The following is a 19,660-nucleotide window of genomic DNA, read 5'->3' as shown; positions in this document are numbered from 1 at the left end:
TGATCCTGTTCCCGTGCCAGGAGCCAGTCCAGGGGGGCACTCGAGCTCAAAGGACCCTGCCAAGCCATGGAGAATAGGTTGGGGCAAGGAGCATAAGGGTGTGTATTTTGCGGGCAAGTTCTCCCAGGGAAGTAACCAGCGTGACAAACGGGACGACGAAATTGAGCAAACAAAGAAAATTGTCAACGGGGATTGTCGAAAGGCAACGGTCTGAAATCTTAAACTTAAAGAAACCTCAGAGGCAGGCAACCCCTGCTCCGCAAGAACCCATTAGACAGACGATCCCCCAACGGCACGTCAACAGCCACAAGGAGAGGATAAGATGGTCAAACAAGCGTCCCTCACGCCACCGACGAAACGCAAAATTCAAGAAGCTGACCGTTTTCAGGCTACACAGAAAAGGGTGGAAAATTTGGGAAAGCTAGTGGTCAAGGTGAATGAACTTATGAACTATATCAACATCCAAATTCATGCTGTCGTAGGGGCAGTTCAGAAACAGGCCGAGGAATGCCAAAGGCTAGCAAATGAGATAGTCACCATGAACACGTGGCAACAGAATATGGAGCAGATCGTCACGCAATTGCAAAATGGGCAGCCGCGCAAATGAAAATAAAATCTGGCAGTGGAACTGTAGCGCCTTCCAGCGCAAGAGGAAGTACCTTCCGCTATGAGAAGAGATGCCTTTGGCGATTGCCCTCCAGGAAACTGGGGGGTCCGCAAAACTGTCAGGCTATCAGGTATTTCATAGTAGCAGGGGGGAGAATTACTCGGTCCCAACGCTCGTGAGAAGAAATCTCGCGGCCATTGAACAAGATCTAGAGTCGAAAGAGATCGAGAACGTGTTTCTCGAAATTGTAACCAAAAACAGAACCACTGTACCTCTACTCCTTCTAAATTTATGCAGCTCACCCAGGCATAGGAAGGTGAAGTTCAGGGTTCTGCTTTGCAAGGCCTTCAAAATTTCAAGGAACCAGGCACTGCTGATAGTGGGGGACTTTTTTGCGCATCACCAGGCATGGGGTTAGCAGCACAAAAGCCCGAAAGGCAGACAGCTGTGGGAATATACGCATGACCTATGGCTCACTGCGCACATGGACCCCGAGAGTCCAACGAGGGTGGGCAGTAAGGTTAGCAAGGATACATCGCCAGATCGGACATTCTCGGAAAACGCAAAAGGTCTAGAATGGCGTAATTTGGAGCGAAATTTTGGCAGAGGCCACTACATAATTGGTTCTATACTGAAAGAAGGCCTTAAAACGCGTAGGGCACGTGCGCCGGACGTTGTTAAATGGGATAAGTTTAGAGATATCAGGAGGGCGCAGGAACTGGGGCCCATCAGAAACATCGAGGAATGACTGACGGTCCTGAAGTCGGGCGTTAGAGCGGCTACAAAAACGCTCGAAGGAGATGACGCTTCGGAGATTGCGGACAGCCGTCTTGTGCATATGTGGGAAGCTAAGCAAATCATGGAGCGTCGTCTCAAAAAACAGAAATGGAACCGCACCTCAGGAGGACTGCGAGGCATAATTAGGAAATCGAACATTATACTTTCACATTATGCGAACAACATTGGGGCAACAAATGTGACGAAATGGAGGGAAGTATGAACCTCTCCAAGACGTGGAGCATCCTCCGGCACATGTTGGACTCCGAAAGTTCGAAGACTCAATCCGGTTTAAGATTCGTAAAAACGAGGCACGCGTTAGAATGAAATGGTGATTATTTCACGAAGAAATAATTGAAACGTACCTAGGCGAAACACCCAGAAGTCCACTTTCCGACTATGGTGGAGCGCCTAACGAGGCGTTGGACGCCCTCATCACAGAAGTAGAAGTGAGGGCAGAGATTGTAAGACTTAAATCGTAGTCGGCTCGTGGCCCTGTCGAGGTAACGAACAAAATGCTCAGGAACCTAGACGATGACTCCATTAGGTATCTTACGGAGTACATGCAAGAATGTTGGGATAATGCCGAGCTCCGACAAGAGTGGAAGACTAAGCATTATTTTAATACAGAAATGCTATGAAAACAGCGGCATCTCATTCTTCTGAAAGTGAGCTAATGCGATCAAAAATATACACTCAAATATGTTGATAATTGACCACAATAACATAGCTAACCTCACTGCTAAAAATTAAGGTAATTCAAGACGACTGCAATACCAACGAATTTGGTCCCCTCGGTATCGGACGAGCCACGTCTTTAAGGTTTTCAAAAAAAATCTCGTGCATTGCGGCCTTTTTGAACTTTAATCACTGTGCATCCATAACATTTATCAAGAAAAAAAAGTAAAGTCGCAACAGTCAGAAGAAAGCAGAGCTTTATTTACGTGACACCAATCTTGCGACAAGCATTAGTTGACGCTTTACTTATCTGTAATTTTTGTCAGACGGTCATCAATGTAGTGGCATCTACGAGAAAGCTCCCCAAGATATGAACGAAATTACGTCAATCAATATACAATCTGCATGATGTAAAGCAATACATCTTACAATATTTTGGGGACCATATCTTGTTTTTTTTTCATTAGTAATGTTTCCTTAGATCTGGAGGTCGTCTCTAATGAGGCTCATTGCATCGACGCGAATGAATCTGCTCCACAGCAGCTGCAGGTGAGGCATGCCTACGTATCCGAGAGCTTCCACGAAACTAATAATTGCTGGGTGCGCTCCTGTCAGGTACAACTGGGGGTCGTCGAGGCTGTCGGTTTCGATGTTTTGCAGCCGAATCCGGTCAGGGTCCTCAGGTGTTGGTTCAGCAACGAAGTAGATCCGCAGCTTGCTTCCAGAAACCTTGGAAGTGTAGAAATAAAGAAAAAAACAAAAGCTTAAAAAGCGGCTTGCCCAACGTTAACATAAACACTCTAAATCAATGTTTCCTGCTTGCAGAAGATACTTAAATATATTTATTTACACAGTTCTGGTAGACCCCACTGTATGTACTAGCTTCACAATGACGTATTTGCTAGTACTTGTTCATTTGTAAACATGTTATTGAAATAGTAAGAAAGAAAATTACTGAGATGCAACATAAGGATACCTGTCTCTGGTTGTGTTTATATGCGCTTGGACACTGCCGCACTATTACCGAACAAGACCGACTGCAATAACAGTGTAATGCCACATCAGGCCTTACCTATTTACCCCTGAAAGGACGTATACTTTTTGTGTATCTTGTGAAGCTTTTGAGTAGATGCTGCTGTCCATAGAGACTATTCTTATGATATCTCACATCACACTATTCTGTGGCTGTCTTATTGAGCAGCTATATTTCAGTAGAATGCCATGATTCTCATCAAGAGTAAATTGCGAGATTGTGATTTGGCAAACTTAATCTATTAGCATTTCGTGATTGCAGTGGGTGTTACTGAAATTCAAGAAAACGTATTCGTTTTATTAGAAAAAGACAATAATGTAATTCACGCGATCAGTTAATCATTAGTACGAATTTCTAGTGCTGCAAAATGTACATGGCACATTTTTGGCATACACTACTTTCTTACCTATGTTGCTGTTTATGAGAAATTGACTACTTGAGGTTGAGACCAACTGAATACACGCTCGTACTGCAACGTTCGGAGATACATTTAACCTGGGCACTTACTCCTCCTAGATAAATGCGCACCTGGCCTTATTACTATATATATATATATATATATATATATATATATATTTTATTTAGCGCACAGACTCATAGTGCCCCCACAGGCACTTTGCAACATGCTGCACTAAGTGCGCGAGGCAATGGCGAAACAGAAACGAAGTAAAAGTGAACATCGAATTTGATTTTAGCCTTTGTGGTGCCGTCCACTCAACCCGCCATATTGTAACAATTTGCAAAGAGCGGTTTAAAGGGAGCACTATTGCGCATGCGCCCAACACGAAGGACGGCCCAACACTAACGGAGGCGTCTAATTAAAACGCTAAATAAGTTCAGTTCGGCGTAAAGGCTGAGTACGTGAGATGTGGGTAGATCGGACAGTAAGAGGGGCTAAGCTAAAACTGTATAATGAGGGAAGCTGGCCGCTGTTCTCTCACAATGATGTGTTCTTGGAAACTGTTCGTTGTGCTCAATTCACCAGTACATTTCTTTTTCAATCGAATCGCTCACTTATCAAGTTCAATGGCAATATGGGTGCGCAGTGGGCGCGGCTGTTGGTGGCCGTCCACATTGAGGTAATAGAAATGGTCGCGTGAGTGTCCTTACGTTTGATCTTCTTTAACTAAGTTTATTTGTTACACATATACAAGCGGACGGCTCAAGATTTTTCCCCCATTTGGCTATGTTAACGCGCAAGCTCTCTCTTAAAGTGTTCAAGCAGCTCGGCAAAAATTATGCAAACTGCTAATGGAACCTTATAGCAGTGTTTCATTTAGAAATAGTGGAAAATGACGCATGCAGAAAAGGAAACATTGCATATCGCTATGAAATTATACCTTATACACTGATAGGTCGCCACTCAACTTAAAAAAGGACCTCAGTCCTTATGTTCTCCTGGCAACGTGCGGCTCTGCTAGCTTTGAAATGATGCATTTGCTCCACATTGCACATATGTCCAGATTAGCCGGACAGATGAATGTCCGTATTTCTCAGAACATTTTTATGACTGTCAAAACTATATTTGTGTCAGCAATGATCTGGCCCTTTTTCTGCAAATTTAGGGCTTATTGGATTGAAAAAATCACTCAGGCAGAATCCTGTAAAATGGGCGCATATATATATATATATATATATATATATATATATATACATATATATATATATATACATATATATATATATATATATATATATATATATATATACATACTTCGACATTACTGCATAGAGAAAATAATCGTGCATAGTTCACGTGCACAGATAGCGTCATTTTGGCGCCACACATGACGCCATGGAAGCTACATTTGGCCTCAAATTATCTCTCCTAATCTAGCCACTAAATTTTGCGGCTATCTTTAGCCCACCGTTAAGAAAGGTACAGCTCGGTATACACTTCTCTATCCGAGGTGGCGTGGTCGCGTTTGGCAGACCTCGGTCAGCAAGATTAGGTTTAATCCATCAAGCTCAACTTAAGCAAGTAAGCTTTGTAATGTGTCAGTAAATCTTACTTTCATATTTGCTTACGTCATTTCTGTGCCCGAGTGTCCATGCACCCTAAGAAGCTTCTAAAAGGCGTCCACAATGTGGCTTCCACAATGTGGCTGTGTGATACCGCGTACCAGATACTTTTTTTCATCCATCTATAAGGTACATTGAAAATGCATTGCTAGCAGACTCTTTGGCTTGTTGCTAGAAAGGGTTTTAATAATAAAACACCACAACGCCACTTGCGCGTCGGAAAAAGAAGAACAGAAGTCAAACTGAATTCCGCTAGAACTGTGTTGTTTTTGCTCACATCGTGTTCAGTGTTCATCGCCCATCTAAACGATACCTCCTGGAAAAATCTCACATAATTTTAGACAAGAGTGAACTGACAGATTCAAATACAGAACAGTTCGCCTGTTGATCCTAGAGATATATGCACGTAGTGCAGCTATCTGTAACGCCAATGTAGTTTGCAAAGACGAATTTCTCGGACTGGTTATTGCTGCCGAGGATGCATTAATTCATCACGGAAAGTTCAAGTAAGTAACTCATTTATCGCTTGCCTCGCCAAGAAAACAAGTTATCTCTTCTTTTGTAAGCGGCATGTGGTACATTTGGCAAATGTATGATGCGCTTTTCTTATGGCAGTGCTTGGTTCTTGCATTTCTTAAACATTGTTCGCCAGTTCTGCACTTCTTAATTTCAATATTGGTGGAATCCTGACTCTATAAATATCTTTCTCATTCGCTTATAAAACTTCATCTGGTACACCATGTTGTGCTTATCGCCAGGTATTACAATATATGCACTGTGCCGTAAATAGATTATACGGTGCCTACCATTGTGCCTAATTTGCCTCTGCTTCCCGTACAGGTCTTCCACTCCACCTTGATCCCCAGAGAATTGGCAGCGAACACCACAGCTTCAATCACGGTGCGGTTATACGCACAAAAGCTATGGGGTGGCTTGTACGCCCACAAACTTCCCAGGCCTGTCACTTCGATTGAAGAGGTTTTCAATCCCATTATCCATGTCTTCTCTGTGGGGCCTGGAATTGTAATTGTGTCCGGTATCCGTCGAAGGTAAGCGTTGATGCTTTCTGTCCAGTCCACGTCCGGGGCCTTGTCGCAGCGTGCTGCGTGGTGGTGTGTTAGCAAACATTTTAGGAAAGAGACCTTTTGACGGTATTTATTCAGCAGTATTTGAACATGTGCACAAAAGTAAGAGACGTATGAAATTTAGACTATAGAAACCAGGATTGTTCATTGCAACGTATCTCTTGAGTGCGTCAAACTATACACGATTTTCGACACAGAACTGGACAGTTTGTTTCATTATGCCACAACAAACGCATCATTCCTTCCTGGTAATGCAATATAGCTTCTTGTCATTCGAGACAGCGAGAACGACCACTATACCTCTTCATTAAATACTTGTAATGTATATGGGGGCATAGAATATGGTTCATATGATGGGAATTAACTGGGCGTATTAACTAATTAATACGCCCCAGGATGCCTACCAAGAGTGCTCACAAACGTTAATCATATCTTTCATTGAAGAAGAATTACGAACCTAATGTGTGCAATGTCAATGTGGCTTGTTTTACGTGTACCGTTTTAAGTCAACACAGTTTTTCTCTCACTGTTTGAGTGAGAAGTGCTATTTGTGCGGCATTTCCCACATTACAGACGTTAGTAAAATGAATTCGCTTCATTGCTATTGCTAAACAAGATTGCCTGTCTCCTGAAAAAGGAGCTCAGAATTTTCAGCACGAATGGCTAACATATATGATTGTGTAAATTATGGAAGCTTAGTTATTTACTAATTTTGTCAATGTATCTACTACAGAGTACGAAAAATGAATTGGAAGGAACATGTGCCTGTGCTCATCCTATTTCCGCGTTCGCTTTGCAACAATATCAGGCACCGAAGATACTTATGGTGCTACAGAAAGACCAATTGAATAACGTTGCTCACCTGTAACAAGCTTAGAATAGTCATTGCCAGCGTTGACAAACTGAAAAATGGCGAGTAGAGCGATGGGGACGGCCACAAAAGCCATGGCGGTTCACTAACTTGTGCAAGCGTTCCTGTGGTGTGTTCAGAAATCCCTGCGTTAATATATGGCAAGGAGAAAAGAATTTACCATGAGCCATATTGCAGTAGAATTTACCGAGCTTAAAGAGTAGATTGATACCGCCGGAAAAAAAAAACACTGTACCACACATACATCTTCCAACTCTACGTAAGGCTGGGCATTCTGAAGAACCTAAGTTAGATACACTTTGAATTTGCTGATTTGTCTCGAAGGTATCGGAAGAATTACGAGTCATATTAGATGAGAAATCCAACAAAGCTATGCTCTCAGTTTCACTGTGACGTCAGCTCAGGCGCAGCTGGCTTAGTAGTGACAGTGTATTCGAAAGACAAATTGTGCAACAGACGCCGTAACAGTCACTAAAAGGAGGCATTCGCGATGTTAAGCTCTGCCAAGGTAGTTTCATAAGTGTTGACCTGGTTAGACTTTCTCTCGTTCTATCCAAATTTGCTTCGAGATTTTCGTCATTTTAAGGACGGTAACTTTTATTGCTCAATATCATGCTTTCGCAAATACACTTGCTCAAACCGGAGCAAAACAGCAAGGTAGCTATTTTTTATGCCGTACTACATAGCGGACCATGACGCGTATTCGTATCTCTATTCGTATGACGCGTATTCGTAGCTTGTCTTACATAATGATTCCGAAATTTTCCCCGACCTCCGGGTGCACAATAATTATTATAAAAAACAAAATAAGAACAAATTGAATACTACGTGAAGGAACCGCTCCGTGTGGCAAGAATGAAAAGAAACAATTTATTCATAGGCGCCTCATATATATATATATATATATCTGTTTTCTTATTCTGACCAAAGCCGTGCCATGGCCGAAACGTTACAAACATTAAAGACGCGATTTTCGTAAATCTGCGCCTTCGTTTATTCAACTACCTACGTACCTACGCACCGGACCTTCAGAACTTTTCATTGAATCATTGAACCATATATGTATATATATATATATATATATATATATATATGAACGACAGCATCTTGTCTCATTGCAATACACGTGCACATTCAAGAATGGATCAATACACGGCAGGCAGGATTAGTAATCTTAGGATGGTATTCCTCCATATAAACGTTCTTCCTTTTGTGTCAAACAAATGTAGGATAGAAACTACCCTAAATATTGCCAATATCATAGTGCGTAATAAGAAATTGAACGCGAGGAAGAACCTAATACATTTGGATATGCGAAACTCGTATTTTCTTTTACTAATGCCTAGAACTCAGACGTGCCAAATGCCCGAAGTCAGTTAACTCACCTTCCTTCGAAGTGTGCCGGGGCAGAGACTGGTGAGTTTCTACACACAGCGAGAATATAACCCGCTGGTGCTGCACGCGAGGTCTTAAAGCGCTCGATGTGTTTTCGCTTTCTGGCCGCAACCGCTGACGTCGGAAAAGGAGCCGCAAAAAACAGCAACAACGTCCTGCGCGAGGCAGCTATCTCGCAGACTAACGCCTTTTCACGGCTAATTGGGAGATCAAAAGGCCTTGACTCGCGTGATATGTTTCACGACCGTTGCCCGAGTCGCCTGAAACAGGGTTAAATTGACGACGTGTGTCGGCAGCAATGTACTGACTGAAATAGCCCTTGCCATTGAGTTGCATTCGTTGAAGCACGATTATACAACCATGTCGCATCCATTGACCGCGTAGCCTAGGCTACTGTTGAGAAGTTGCAGTACTTTGTTGCGCGTTACATTGTATATGGCGGAGTATTCCTTGCTCTATAAGCAACTTCAAGAAAACTGTGACTGCCAACTGTAGGTCTGAGCGCTCCTCTGTCGCTAAGTTCAAGCGGTGGATGAGGATTCAAAATTTCGCATACTAATCGGGCAGTGTCTTTTCAAGTCGAAACATTTGCTTCAAGAGCATTACATTGATTTGTTTTACGGCATTCAATTATGGTGAAATATACACAGCTATTTCTATTGCTCAAGACGTCGCTTTATGACAAAATTCAGATTCCTATGGTTGCTTTCGTTAATTGCAGTTTCTATTGTTCAACTTTCAAGCGTACATTCTTTTGTTAGTGTATTTGTTGAACTGGCGAGAACTAACACGTTGCACGGCACTGAACAAGAGAACTGTACTTTCTGTACCGCACTGTACTGTACTGAACTGTACTGAACAAGACAAGTGTACTTTCCCCCCTTTAATGTGCATTTCATTTCTTTCTTTCGGTTCTTTCTGAGGAGAAAGATGATAGTTATATTTTTATTAGAGACAAATCATTCTTTAACGTTCATGTCGCATTTTAATCCGGAAAATTAGTTTTCAGAAACATATTCAAGACCCCTAACCTATGCGTAGCGGACGCTAGAGAGACCTCTCCACTATGTCCTGCTCATTTTCTGATCGGGAGCTTATTTCTTGCATCTCCAAAGCGAACAAACAGTGAGGACGAAGCTCGAAGTGCAGACCTCAGAATAAGGTCACGCCGCATCACCTCTTCAGCCGTTTATATTCTGTGTTGCATATTGTTACGTTTTCTTTGATGAATCCCCCCCTACGTAATTCCCGCATTGGGCCTTTAGGGAATCGAAAGAAATAAATAAATAAAGAAGTTGGCATACTGCCAGAAGCTCGTGGACTACCTGTGGATCCGACGGAAGAAAGAATACCTCCTCGAGCTGCGGGCACTTCTCCTCTACCCATCACATCCTAGTAACAGTCTACGAGCAGAGGTGTAGTACTCATCGAGGAACCTAACATCTCCAGAGGTATTCGGCTACTGGGACGAGTCGTGTACATATTCCCTGGTCACGATGGAATAATCTGAGAAAGCTCAAGATGGCAAGCTTATAAGAAGGCCAGTGCAGAAATTTACAAGCTTCGATTGGACAACGCTGCTTGGGGGCGGGAGTATGTCGAAAATCATGAATAAACGGGGCAGGTGGGCACTGCAAAAAAAAAAAGGAGAAGTTGGAACAATGATTAGCTCTTTGTCTGGTTTCTTCGCGTCTCGTTACTTTGATACACTTACCTTTGTCCAGATTGTCTCACTGTTTCCGGTACAGCTCTTGCAATCATGTTGATCAGAAGGGGATTGTCGGCCAACGCAACGACCTCAGCAAGGGCGCCGTTATGTCAACACTAAAGCTGTATGGTGGCCAGTGTGCTCTCCAGCCCGTTTACTTCCGTGACGAGGTTTTTATTGCCAGTATCCAAGCGAACTCTTTGCTACCTAGTATGAAGATTGTTCCCGGTACCTGCCCTTTACCCTGCGTATATTTTACCCTGCGGATGCTTTCGGGCCAGTCTATATCCGGGGTATTGTAGCAGTGAGCCAGGTACCATGCTAATAAATAATGAAAAGGCGTGTTATATAACTATTTTATTCATCGATCTTGCACCATATTAAAAATAGTGCAAGACGCGTTCAAATTGACACTCTGGCGAAAATTGCAATTGTTTTCTGACAACAAAGTAACGAGGTAAGTTGGATTGTATTCTTTACCGTAGCACAAAAAACGTGAACACAGAATAAATCAATGCGTTTGGCTCTTTTATGGTTAATTTTCGCATTGCATATTGTCACTCGACATATCCATATAGAGAAGAGCACCTGTTAAATACTTGTAAGGTTTCGCACAGTGCAGAATCACTTTGACATGACAATGATTAGTCAACGTACATTGTCCGCACCAAACGAAATAAGAATACCTAGAGACGCTGACTGCATCAATATTTCAAAAAGAAAACTTGGCCCGGACTACGTGTCTTTCCTGTGCGGTTTCTTGTGCGGGTGCGCTTTTGCCTACGCACAGCTCACTCCGAGTTTGAGAAAAACTATTGTACACGTTAGTCAATGTGTTGTTTTAGGGCAAATATGGGGCAGTACCGTTGCTTTACATCTTTCTAAGTGAAGACATACTATTTCGAACGGATCGAAAAAAAATTTAGTACGTGATTTTTTGTGCAGATTGGTATTCGTTACCTTTTTGATTAATTGTAATATATAGTGGGAAGCAAATTAATTGAAAGCAGCCGATGCTTGCGTTTGTGCTGTTTTTGTAAGAATCTCGTTGCCGAAATAGGACGTATATTCAAATATACAAGGCGATTACCGAGGTTAGCATCTCAATCGTATCAATGAAGTTTGCATCTCTCTTTGAAGACTGTCTACGCTGATACGTAAAGACATGACGATAGGGGTCGCTTATCTGTACCAACCCTAGAATATCCTTTTTCAGGCCAGTCAATATGAAACGTGCACAGCAGTGCAAGAGTCATGGTCAGAGGAAAAATGGCGGTTTGGGAATTTAGAGAAACGTTCAAGCTTTGTGCTCAGAAGTCGCTGCGAATATATAAAGAAAAAAGCAACTATTTTATGTGAACCATACTGCACTCTAGACATTAAGGTGGCGAATATATATTGCAACTAGAAATAAGTGACGGCATGCAGGATGAACTTGGAAGAACTTGGGCACACACACTGGATCACAACAGCACTGGTGAGGCCCTCTGACGACTGGCTAATCCTGAAAATATCTAACCCGGACATGCTTTCAGTTTCACTACCATGTCACCTTAGTCGCAGGTGGCAATGGAGGAACAATGTAGTCGACAAAGAAATTGTGCAGCATACACGCACCAGCAGCTAATAGAAGAATTTCTGATGCTATCTTATTCTAAAGCATTATTATCATTGCTAAATTGCAAGTGGGATTTTTTTATTATTTTATGTTATTTTATTTCCATAAGCGCACTGATTTGGGCTATCTGGGGCCCTATAAGGTAAAACTATTCCAATATGTTTTTATTCAATTCTCCTGACGTCCATTTTGCGTAAACGACGCAAGCATCGGGCGGTCACCCGCAGGGTTATCTCAAGAGACCAAACAAACGCTCTCCTTGTTCATCAGAGGTCACTTTTGTTTGCCTTAAAAACAGATTACATTGCCCACACTGAGTGGTTTGCCTTTTCCAAATGGCTGATAAGAAGCGAGGAGTATGCTCAATTGGAGAGAATTCGATGGGGCCGAGCCACTCCACTGGAAATCGATAACTGGATGAAGTGGGTGGTGCCGGCGCCTGCGATTGGTTCGCTTTCCCTTACTTAGCTTGGGGTGGCTGGTCAAACATCGCGGCGGCATGCAACGGAATCTTAATAATGCGATGAAACAGATTCTCACCAAAAAATACTTGGCAGAACGAGGTCGTAAACTTGCCGAAAGTGCTCGAGAATGTTACACGGCCAAGCAGAATGTTCTATTGTAGACAAATAAACCCCTGCTTTCGGGGAGGTGCGAGTAGCCAGTGCCTGATTGATCAGTGGTAGCCATCTTTTATTCCTTTTAAAAAGGGGGAGCCTGCGGCTATTTAGAAGAAAATTCAATTTTCTTCGACATATTAATGCATATTTAGCGCATACACCTCACTTTGACGCGGTGAGTATTAGCGGTTTTGTGACGGCGCGTGAGAGGCAGGTGAAGTGCGTGCAGCCAGAAAACTTTTGACCAATAGACGCGGGTTGATGGCGAAAAGGCATCGAATAAGAAAACACTATTTGTCTCTCGTTCTGTCTAATCATACATAATCGGTGTGTACACGTCATATCAGATGAGGAGCTATCGCGGTTTTCGTGACGTCTCGTCACAGACAGGTCAAGTGGGGGTGGTCGTAAGAAGTTTATGACCAATCGCGGATGGCGGATTGCAGGCATTGATTAGATAACTTTGGAATAGTTTCACGTTATAGCGTCCCTGGTTACAATTCGGGATCAATGCTATGTGCGCATCACTTGAAACGTGTACTGCGGAACGACAGACTTAAGCACAAGCTTTCAACCAGTTTTCCAACTTTGAACTATAGTTATCGCTATCATCCTTCGGGAAAACATCTGCTGGAACTGGAAAAAAATGTAAGAGTGTGCCAAAATATGCTTTGACATGATGCAGACCACCGCGTGAATTCGCATAATATTTTTACCCGTCAAGGTCCCAACTAAGTTCGCATATTAGTTAACTTATGTATCGAAGTAATAACAAAATGGACACGGCGTGGTAAGCCTGCTGCACGCTTTAACTGTGAATGCTCAATACCATTTGAAATTATGGTTTATGTAAGCCATGAATAAGCAGAAGTACATGTGCCATTCAGGCGCAGGCTAGCCAAAATGCCTAAGTGTGTGCCAAAACAACATGTCTGGCATGTCATATTTGCCAGAATAAAATAGTGTATGCAAGCGAATATTGAGCCCAACCAATTGTGAGGGAGCCGTTATGACTTCTAGAGCATTCTAGGTTGGAAATTATATTCTGTAATCCTTAATATTTCCTATAATTTTCTTAACTACTGTGGATGCGAAGTCCAGTCAAGGGGGATATGATACAGCCTAAAGAATATTACCAAAATTCTACTAACTGACTATATGAAAACGAATAGAACATCGTCATTTGGTGATGGGGCTATTATTAGATTTAGTGATCCCATTTCGCTATCACGCGTGCCAAAAAGAGAACATAATTCTATCTGTTCGTACAAAAATTAGCATAAGCCAGTGAGAGTTATCATTACTAGTATTACTACTTATGAAGTAAGATACGTATAAAGCAGGATCAATGGCTAGCTTCTTAGGTTTTAGATGCAGAAGAAACTCCAATATGCACTTTTGTCTTTCTAGGTCATAGCATATCTATCCAGTTAGCTTTCAATATTGCGGTGGCGAACTTATTGGCTCAAGATTTGCTTAAAATGAACCGTACTACTTTTCAATATGTTTGTAAGTTTTTCAATGTTAGATTTCGTATGAGAGTGTCACACTGTGGGAGCTTACTTGAGGTGCATGGAAGGAAAGAAATTGGTGTACATGCTTATACACACAAAAAAAGAGAAAGAGATGAACAACTGTCTTGCTTATTGAATAGTATCACTAATTAGCTCGAAAGGCGTTATTAAATTGAACATAATTGCCTCTACGCCATATTTGCTTCCGTCACCATCAAATAAATGTAAACAAAAATAGAATATTTGTTTCGAGATTCTGGCAATATAAGATGGGCTTGGTATACACAATAATCTAGTGATCATGTAGGGATATATATATATATATATATATATATATATATATATATATATATATATATATATATGTGTGTGTGTGTGTTAGAAATAGGTGCGTTGATTCATTATCTAGATGCACACGGCGAGAGATACTATGTACTCATGATGCAAACCAGTTCGATTGCCTTCTATTCATGTAGTTCGGTACCTATGCTTGCTACCGAACTGGAATATAACCAGCTGGTGAAAGAGCACGATGCTTTCAAGTGCTCGCTGTGACTTGCTTTACTTTGGAAGATGAACTGAAATACACAGGATCAACTTCTTGCTCCCGGTTATCTCGCTGACAGACGCCTTTCCTTGTCTAATTGGGCAATCAGAGGAGCCTCGTGCGACATGGGGCACAACCGTAGCCCGTGCAAGTATGACATAGCCTCCCCTTCACGTCGCGTGTCGGCTACAAATGATCGATTGTAAAGCGATGCCACTCAATTTCATTCGTGTTCGCCCAAGCACTCGACGATGTGGCATTCAGCGAGCAACTAGTCAAGTTTAGTGTCGCAAAACAGCAACTATTGCAGCGTGTTCAAATTACATAATGGCGCACTTAAGCGCTCGCTAAACTACTTTACCTACAGTGGCCGCTTTAACGGATGGTTTCAGTGCTCGACAGTTACTAACTGCAAGGGGTGATTGAGTACTCAAAAGTACAAGTACGAATCGGTTTGTCGTGCTCATTTTGGATGCATTCGTGTCGGCAGTTTTACATTAGACTGCTTTTTACTATTCTATTGGGGTCAAATATACACTGTTATAGCTACTTAAAAGCTCCTGATATAAAAAGGCTAACCTGTATGGTGGACTTTCCTGGATATATGGGGTACCCGTTATAATACAACTTGAAATGTTGTAATTTTCTAAAAAATATTCGGGTCGGTGTTATCGAACTTATATTTATAAGTAATGTATTGAAAAACGTAAACACTAGTTTCCAACATTTTTACTAAATTTTTTGTCGAGCTTGAAGAGCAAGGGAGCACTTGGTATTTATTTGCTATTTGAAACTCTTCTTTTTAGAATCTTGATTCTCAAATTGATTCTGTGCTAATAACCTCTACTAATGAGCTCGTAGCCTGCACGCAAAAAGAACTCTTTCAATTGCAAGCCAGGATCTAGAAAAAATTTTCTCAGAATTAGCATGCCTTATTAAATTATATCAACTATTTAAAATACCGCAAATGCTTCGTTTTAGTTCTGGCAGGTAACTTTTTTCACAAACGTGGTAAAAGCGGTAGGCGCGCCAGCAGTGATAGGTAACTAATCAATTGCTCAATTGGAACATGAAATGAACTATATAATTATTATTGAACTATAATGGCTATATAATTGGACCTATATAACCAACTAGGATAAATGCAATGTGATAACTATGAAGGAAGTAATATTTACAAAACTAAGCAAAATTGAACAAATTGCCAATTTTGACCAAAGTTATTTCCTAAGTGAGCTTTAATTGCAAAAATATTGCACCCATTTCTTTTATTACTGTTTGTTGCACACATCTCCATGTAAGGAATGAGTTTGCCGAATTTCATATAAAATATTATGAAAGCTTGCGTAACATAAGGTGGAGCAAAATGTGCTATTGAGAAAAACGTAAACAAATCCTAACACCATGTGAAAGATCTAAGAAAAGTCACAGGCCCGAGCTGCAGACGCAGCACAGCCACAGCGAAAACTGGAGGAGGGCAATTCATAGGATAAAAAACAGAAACAACGCCACACAGGATGAGCGAGTAAAGAGCAGAATGTCGCGCTGTTTCTGTTTTTATTCTAAAGTTGAACTAACCAGCTAATTTGAACATAGTGCTCAATAAGAGTTCCCTTTTCGACATACCAGCAACTACAGGTTCTCCGCGGCGAAGTCTCTTGTCGTCCTTTTTAGGAGAACAGTCTGAACTTCCTGCCAGGTGTCGATGGTGGGCTGCGCCTTCTGATGCGGCTTGTCCTGCTCCATGCACCGCGGTCTAATGAGCCCGATGCTGCGTGGGAGCGTATTCTGCTACGATAACATTCGGCGACAGTGTTGCTTCCGCGATAGCATCTCCATCAGGCGCGCGCTGATTGGCTGGTTGTGCAAAATTGGGTGACGTAGTGCTCAACCAGCCAATCAGCGTCTGGCGATGTCGAAGGCGATGTCGAACGCGATGGTATCGCCAAAAATGATCACCGCAGAATACAGCTCCTGGTTGCTGCAGCGTGCCTGCACGATTCGCTTCTTCAGCAGCGCTTCGTACTTTGCGAGGAGGCAAAGTAAACACAGGTGTTCAGACTACGTGGCGCACATGCCACATCCCTTCACCTGTGGCACGGTACGTTGCTGATGATGATAATGATGTTGATATTGATCGTTTATTGGCATCTACTTTGAAATGGGGTGGTACCAAACAGTCAGCTAGCCTGCGGGAATTAATCAAGTGTGTCGTACATGTTTTGCATTACATCAATATTGATACATCTTTATAATGTATCTTTTCCTCCAGACATCTATCTACCTTGCACCGCTACCTATCGAAATGCTACAGGCCGCTCCACCTGGTGTAATAGTGTGCAACTACATTACAAGGGCGCACGTACAGATGCCACGTGGCGCAAATGTCACATTCCAAGGCAAGTGGCACGATATGACGTTAATGATGAGGATAATTTATTGGCATCATCTTTAAAATGCGGCGGTAACATAGTCCCGTAGCCAGCCGGATTGGACATGTTGTAAGGAGGGATGCTAATTGATGGTGACGATGGTGATTTATTGGCATCCCCTCTGAAGAGCTGCGGTGACATAGTCACTTAGCTACTTTGCTTTAATCACCTACACAATAATTATTTTTATAGCATGCTTGTATACGTCTCCTTGCTCCTTAAAATTTCTTTCTCAAATTTCTTTGTAGCATGTGTAGCATGTAGCAGATGCACCACTACCTGTGCATCTGCTACATGGCGTTCTACTTTCTGTTATCATGTGCAAGTGCAATGTTAAATGTGCAGTTATCGATCCCACACGGCGCGCACATCCCATCGTATGGGTGCGCGCTTTTGCTTTAGCTTTAGCTCGGGTGATCCTATCTTAATACATGTGAAAGGAGAATGCGTTTTTCTCGGCAACCACTGCACCAAATTGGATGGTCTGTTGCATTTAACAGAGAAACTAGAAATCTAATGACTGTTTGTTTCGAATTTTTCATTTAGGTTGTAAATTTTTTATTAAAACTTTTCAAAAATAGAAAATTTTCGGAAAACGAAACTATGAATTTTATAACTCTATAGCTCGTCAAGAAGAAATTATAATACAGTTTTTTGAAATGAATCCAATATTGCATCCAAAGCGGACAAAATTGATATGTTACACATGCATCTCTAAAAGTTTAGTACAATAAAAATACAGCTTTTGCAGAACCCTTGTAAACAACTTAACAGGTTAACCTAAGATGTACAATGACATATCGAATTTGTCCGCTTTCAATAATGTAGTGGATGCCGTTCACAGAACTGCGATATCGGTTCTTGATACAGAGCTATGAATTTTTAAACCTCCCGCTTCTATTTTTCTCAAACTTTCGAATTTTTGAAAATTCTTTTACGGAACTTCAGGCCCTAAATCGAAATTCCGCTTCCAACAGTCACTACAACTTAACTTTTTCTCTCAAATGCTACGAATTTCAGTACAATCGGTCCAGGGTTTGTTCCGGACAAACGTTTTTACGTTTTACATGTATTTGAATAGGCCGCGTCGGAGTTGGGCCCGAGCTAAAGCTTCCTCTTATAGGGCATTCTTCCGCTACATGCTAGCATGCGCTCGTGTGACTCAGTGGTAGAGTAGCTGACTCCCAAACCACGGCCACATGTGCAGTCCCGGTGGGAACCGGGTATCTTTTTCTCATTGCCGCCTGTAGCCTAAATGGAGAAACTTCACCGACCAACTGTGGCGGCTGACGCACCGCGAATCGGAATGAACCCATTACAGCTGAGGCTGCAAAACAACACAGCAGCCTAAATTGCACAAGCTTCACAGCTGGAGCTACCACGAGATGTATTATAGTCGCCTTTTGTTCGTGCGGCTGCTCGGCGACAAGATAAATTAAAAAGGTGCTTTGAACAATATTTATACAATAGAACTAGGAAATATTTTTGGTTTCGCAATGCGAGGAAACCACTTTGAAAACTCAATGTAACTTCCACACTAATGCTGATAGGAAGATAATCTATTTTGCAACATGATGCTCAATATTGGCAGACACATAAAAAACATATATTTTCGGCGAAATAAAGTTACATTTGAAGGTAGCCTACAACTTCGCAGTCGCCATCACAGCCGTAGCTATGGCGTCCTGAGGTTGAGAAACAAATTACGTGCTGCACTTGCTGCACTGGTTGAGGGCACATTTTGTTGGCAGCGCGCGCTGCAGCAATCGTCGGCAATTGAGTTTTCAGCGAATGATAATGAACTCCAAGCAGCAATGGTTCTTCTTGACTCCTGTACTGAAATGACAGTCCTAGCGTGCGTTTCGCTTTCCTCCCATCGCTCCTTGAATCGCCTGGTCCATCTTTCCAGGCTCAAATCATTTAAAAAGTTACGTCACTCTTTATTCGGAGCGCTTTTAACTCGGCATTTATACTGTATTTCTAATATGCAAGGAACTATGGTTCCTCTCAAATGAAGGAGCAAACAATGTTTCGTTTGATTTATGGCAAATGAATGCTGCTTATGAATTGAAAGTGTAGCAGGTTCCAGTCTGTGAAAGCAGCTGAACATGTAAACTGTCCATACACACGTGATGATGTGAATGTGAAGTGAGTTGACGATAAATACTCCCCGCTAGATAGTTGTTGCTGTCACTCATTAGTGCGCTTATGGGCGCACTTTTGATAAATGAATGCTGTCGTTACCTTTCATTTATCTGTGTTGCAGCGATAAGCCTACCCAGCGACCTCGCCATCATTATCCTCCTTCAACAATTTTACAACCGCCGAAACGACGTATCTACCGGATCACCCAGCGTCAAAGGCTCTTGAGACCAAAGCTGCTCTTCTTCGGCAAAATGGTGTGGGGCAGGGGCGAGGCGAGCGCAGTAGCAGCCACCGTCGCTTTTCCGGCCGCCTTTTAAACATGGCTCCCTGCGGTGCGTATGTCTCATGCCTCGTGCTCTAAAACGACGAGACTAGAAGAGAAAGGGAAGCATAATAAAAGAGAGCTTCTTCTGTTTCAGCTATTGATCCGAAAGGTTCTCAGTTTTTTAAACGGTCATTGGACCCACTGATTGTTGTAGTGGACCTAACCTCGGTCCATGTAATCGGCTTTGCCACCAACACCAACAACGACAGCAACAAGAAAAGATACTTTGAGGACTGCTATGTATAGAGCCGTAGCCTATTATTGTCACAGTAAGCTTGTGTGA

The 19,660-nt window shown here is 42.2% G+C and overlaps 1 protein-coding gene across 2 annotated transcripts; it reads right to left on the bottom strand.

Annotated features, from left to right (window-relative positions):
* Positions 1-2,301: 2,301 nt before the first annotated feature.
* On the bottom strand, positions 2,302-8,590 carry LOC142587837 (uncharacterized). Of its 2 annotated transcripts, none has more exons than XM_075699128.1 (4): positions 8,459-8,590; positions 7,065-7,198; positions 5,924-6,219; positions 2,302-2,791 (listed from the first exon to the last, which is right to left on the bottom strand). In XM_075699128.1, the coding sequence occupies exons 2-4, from the start codon at positions 7,147-7,149 to the stop codon at positions 2,540-2,542; spliced, it is 633 nt and encodes a 210-aa protein (XP_075555243.1). In that variant the 5' UTR covers positions 7,150-7,198; positions 8,459-8,590; the 3' UTR covers positions 2,302-2,539. The 2 variants fall into 2 exon arrangements, with proteins under 2 accessions (XP_075555243.1, XP_075555244.1); XM_075699129.1 differs by having other exon boundaries at positions 7,065-7,177; positions 8,459-8,567.
* Positions 8,591-19,660: the final 11,070 nt, after the last annotated feature.

Source organism: Dermacentor variabilis, chromosome 7 (genome assembly GCF_050947875.1).
Source record: "Dermacentor variabilis isolate Ectoservices chromosome 7, ASM5094787v1, whole genome shotgun sequence".
Lineage (NCBI taxonomy): Eukaryota > Metazoa > Arthropoda > Arachnida > Ixodida > Ixodidae > Dermacentor > Dermacentor variabilis.
The sequence above is the reverse complement of the archived record's forward strand: the minus strand, read 5'-3'. Positions and strand labels throughout refer to the sequence as shown.

Excerpts from the sequence above, each read along its gene's own strand:
- LOC142587837 (XM_075699128.1), bottom strand. The coding sequence starts at position 7,149 with ATGGCTTTTGTGGCCGTCCCCATCGCTCTACTCGCCATTTTTCAGTTT. Across the intron at positions 6,220-7,064 it reads CTATTCTAAGCTTGTTACAG|CACGCTGCGACAAGGCCCCG; the intron begins GTGAGCAACGTT and ends ACCACCACGCAG. Across the intron at positions 2,792-5,923 it reads GAGGCAAATTAGGCACAATG|GTTTCTGGAAGCAAGCTGCG; the intron begins GTAGGCACCGTA and ends TACACTTCCAAG.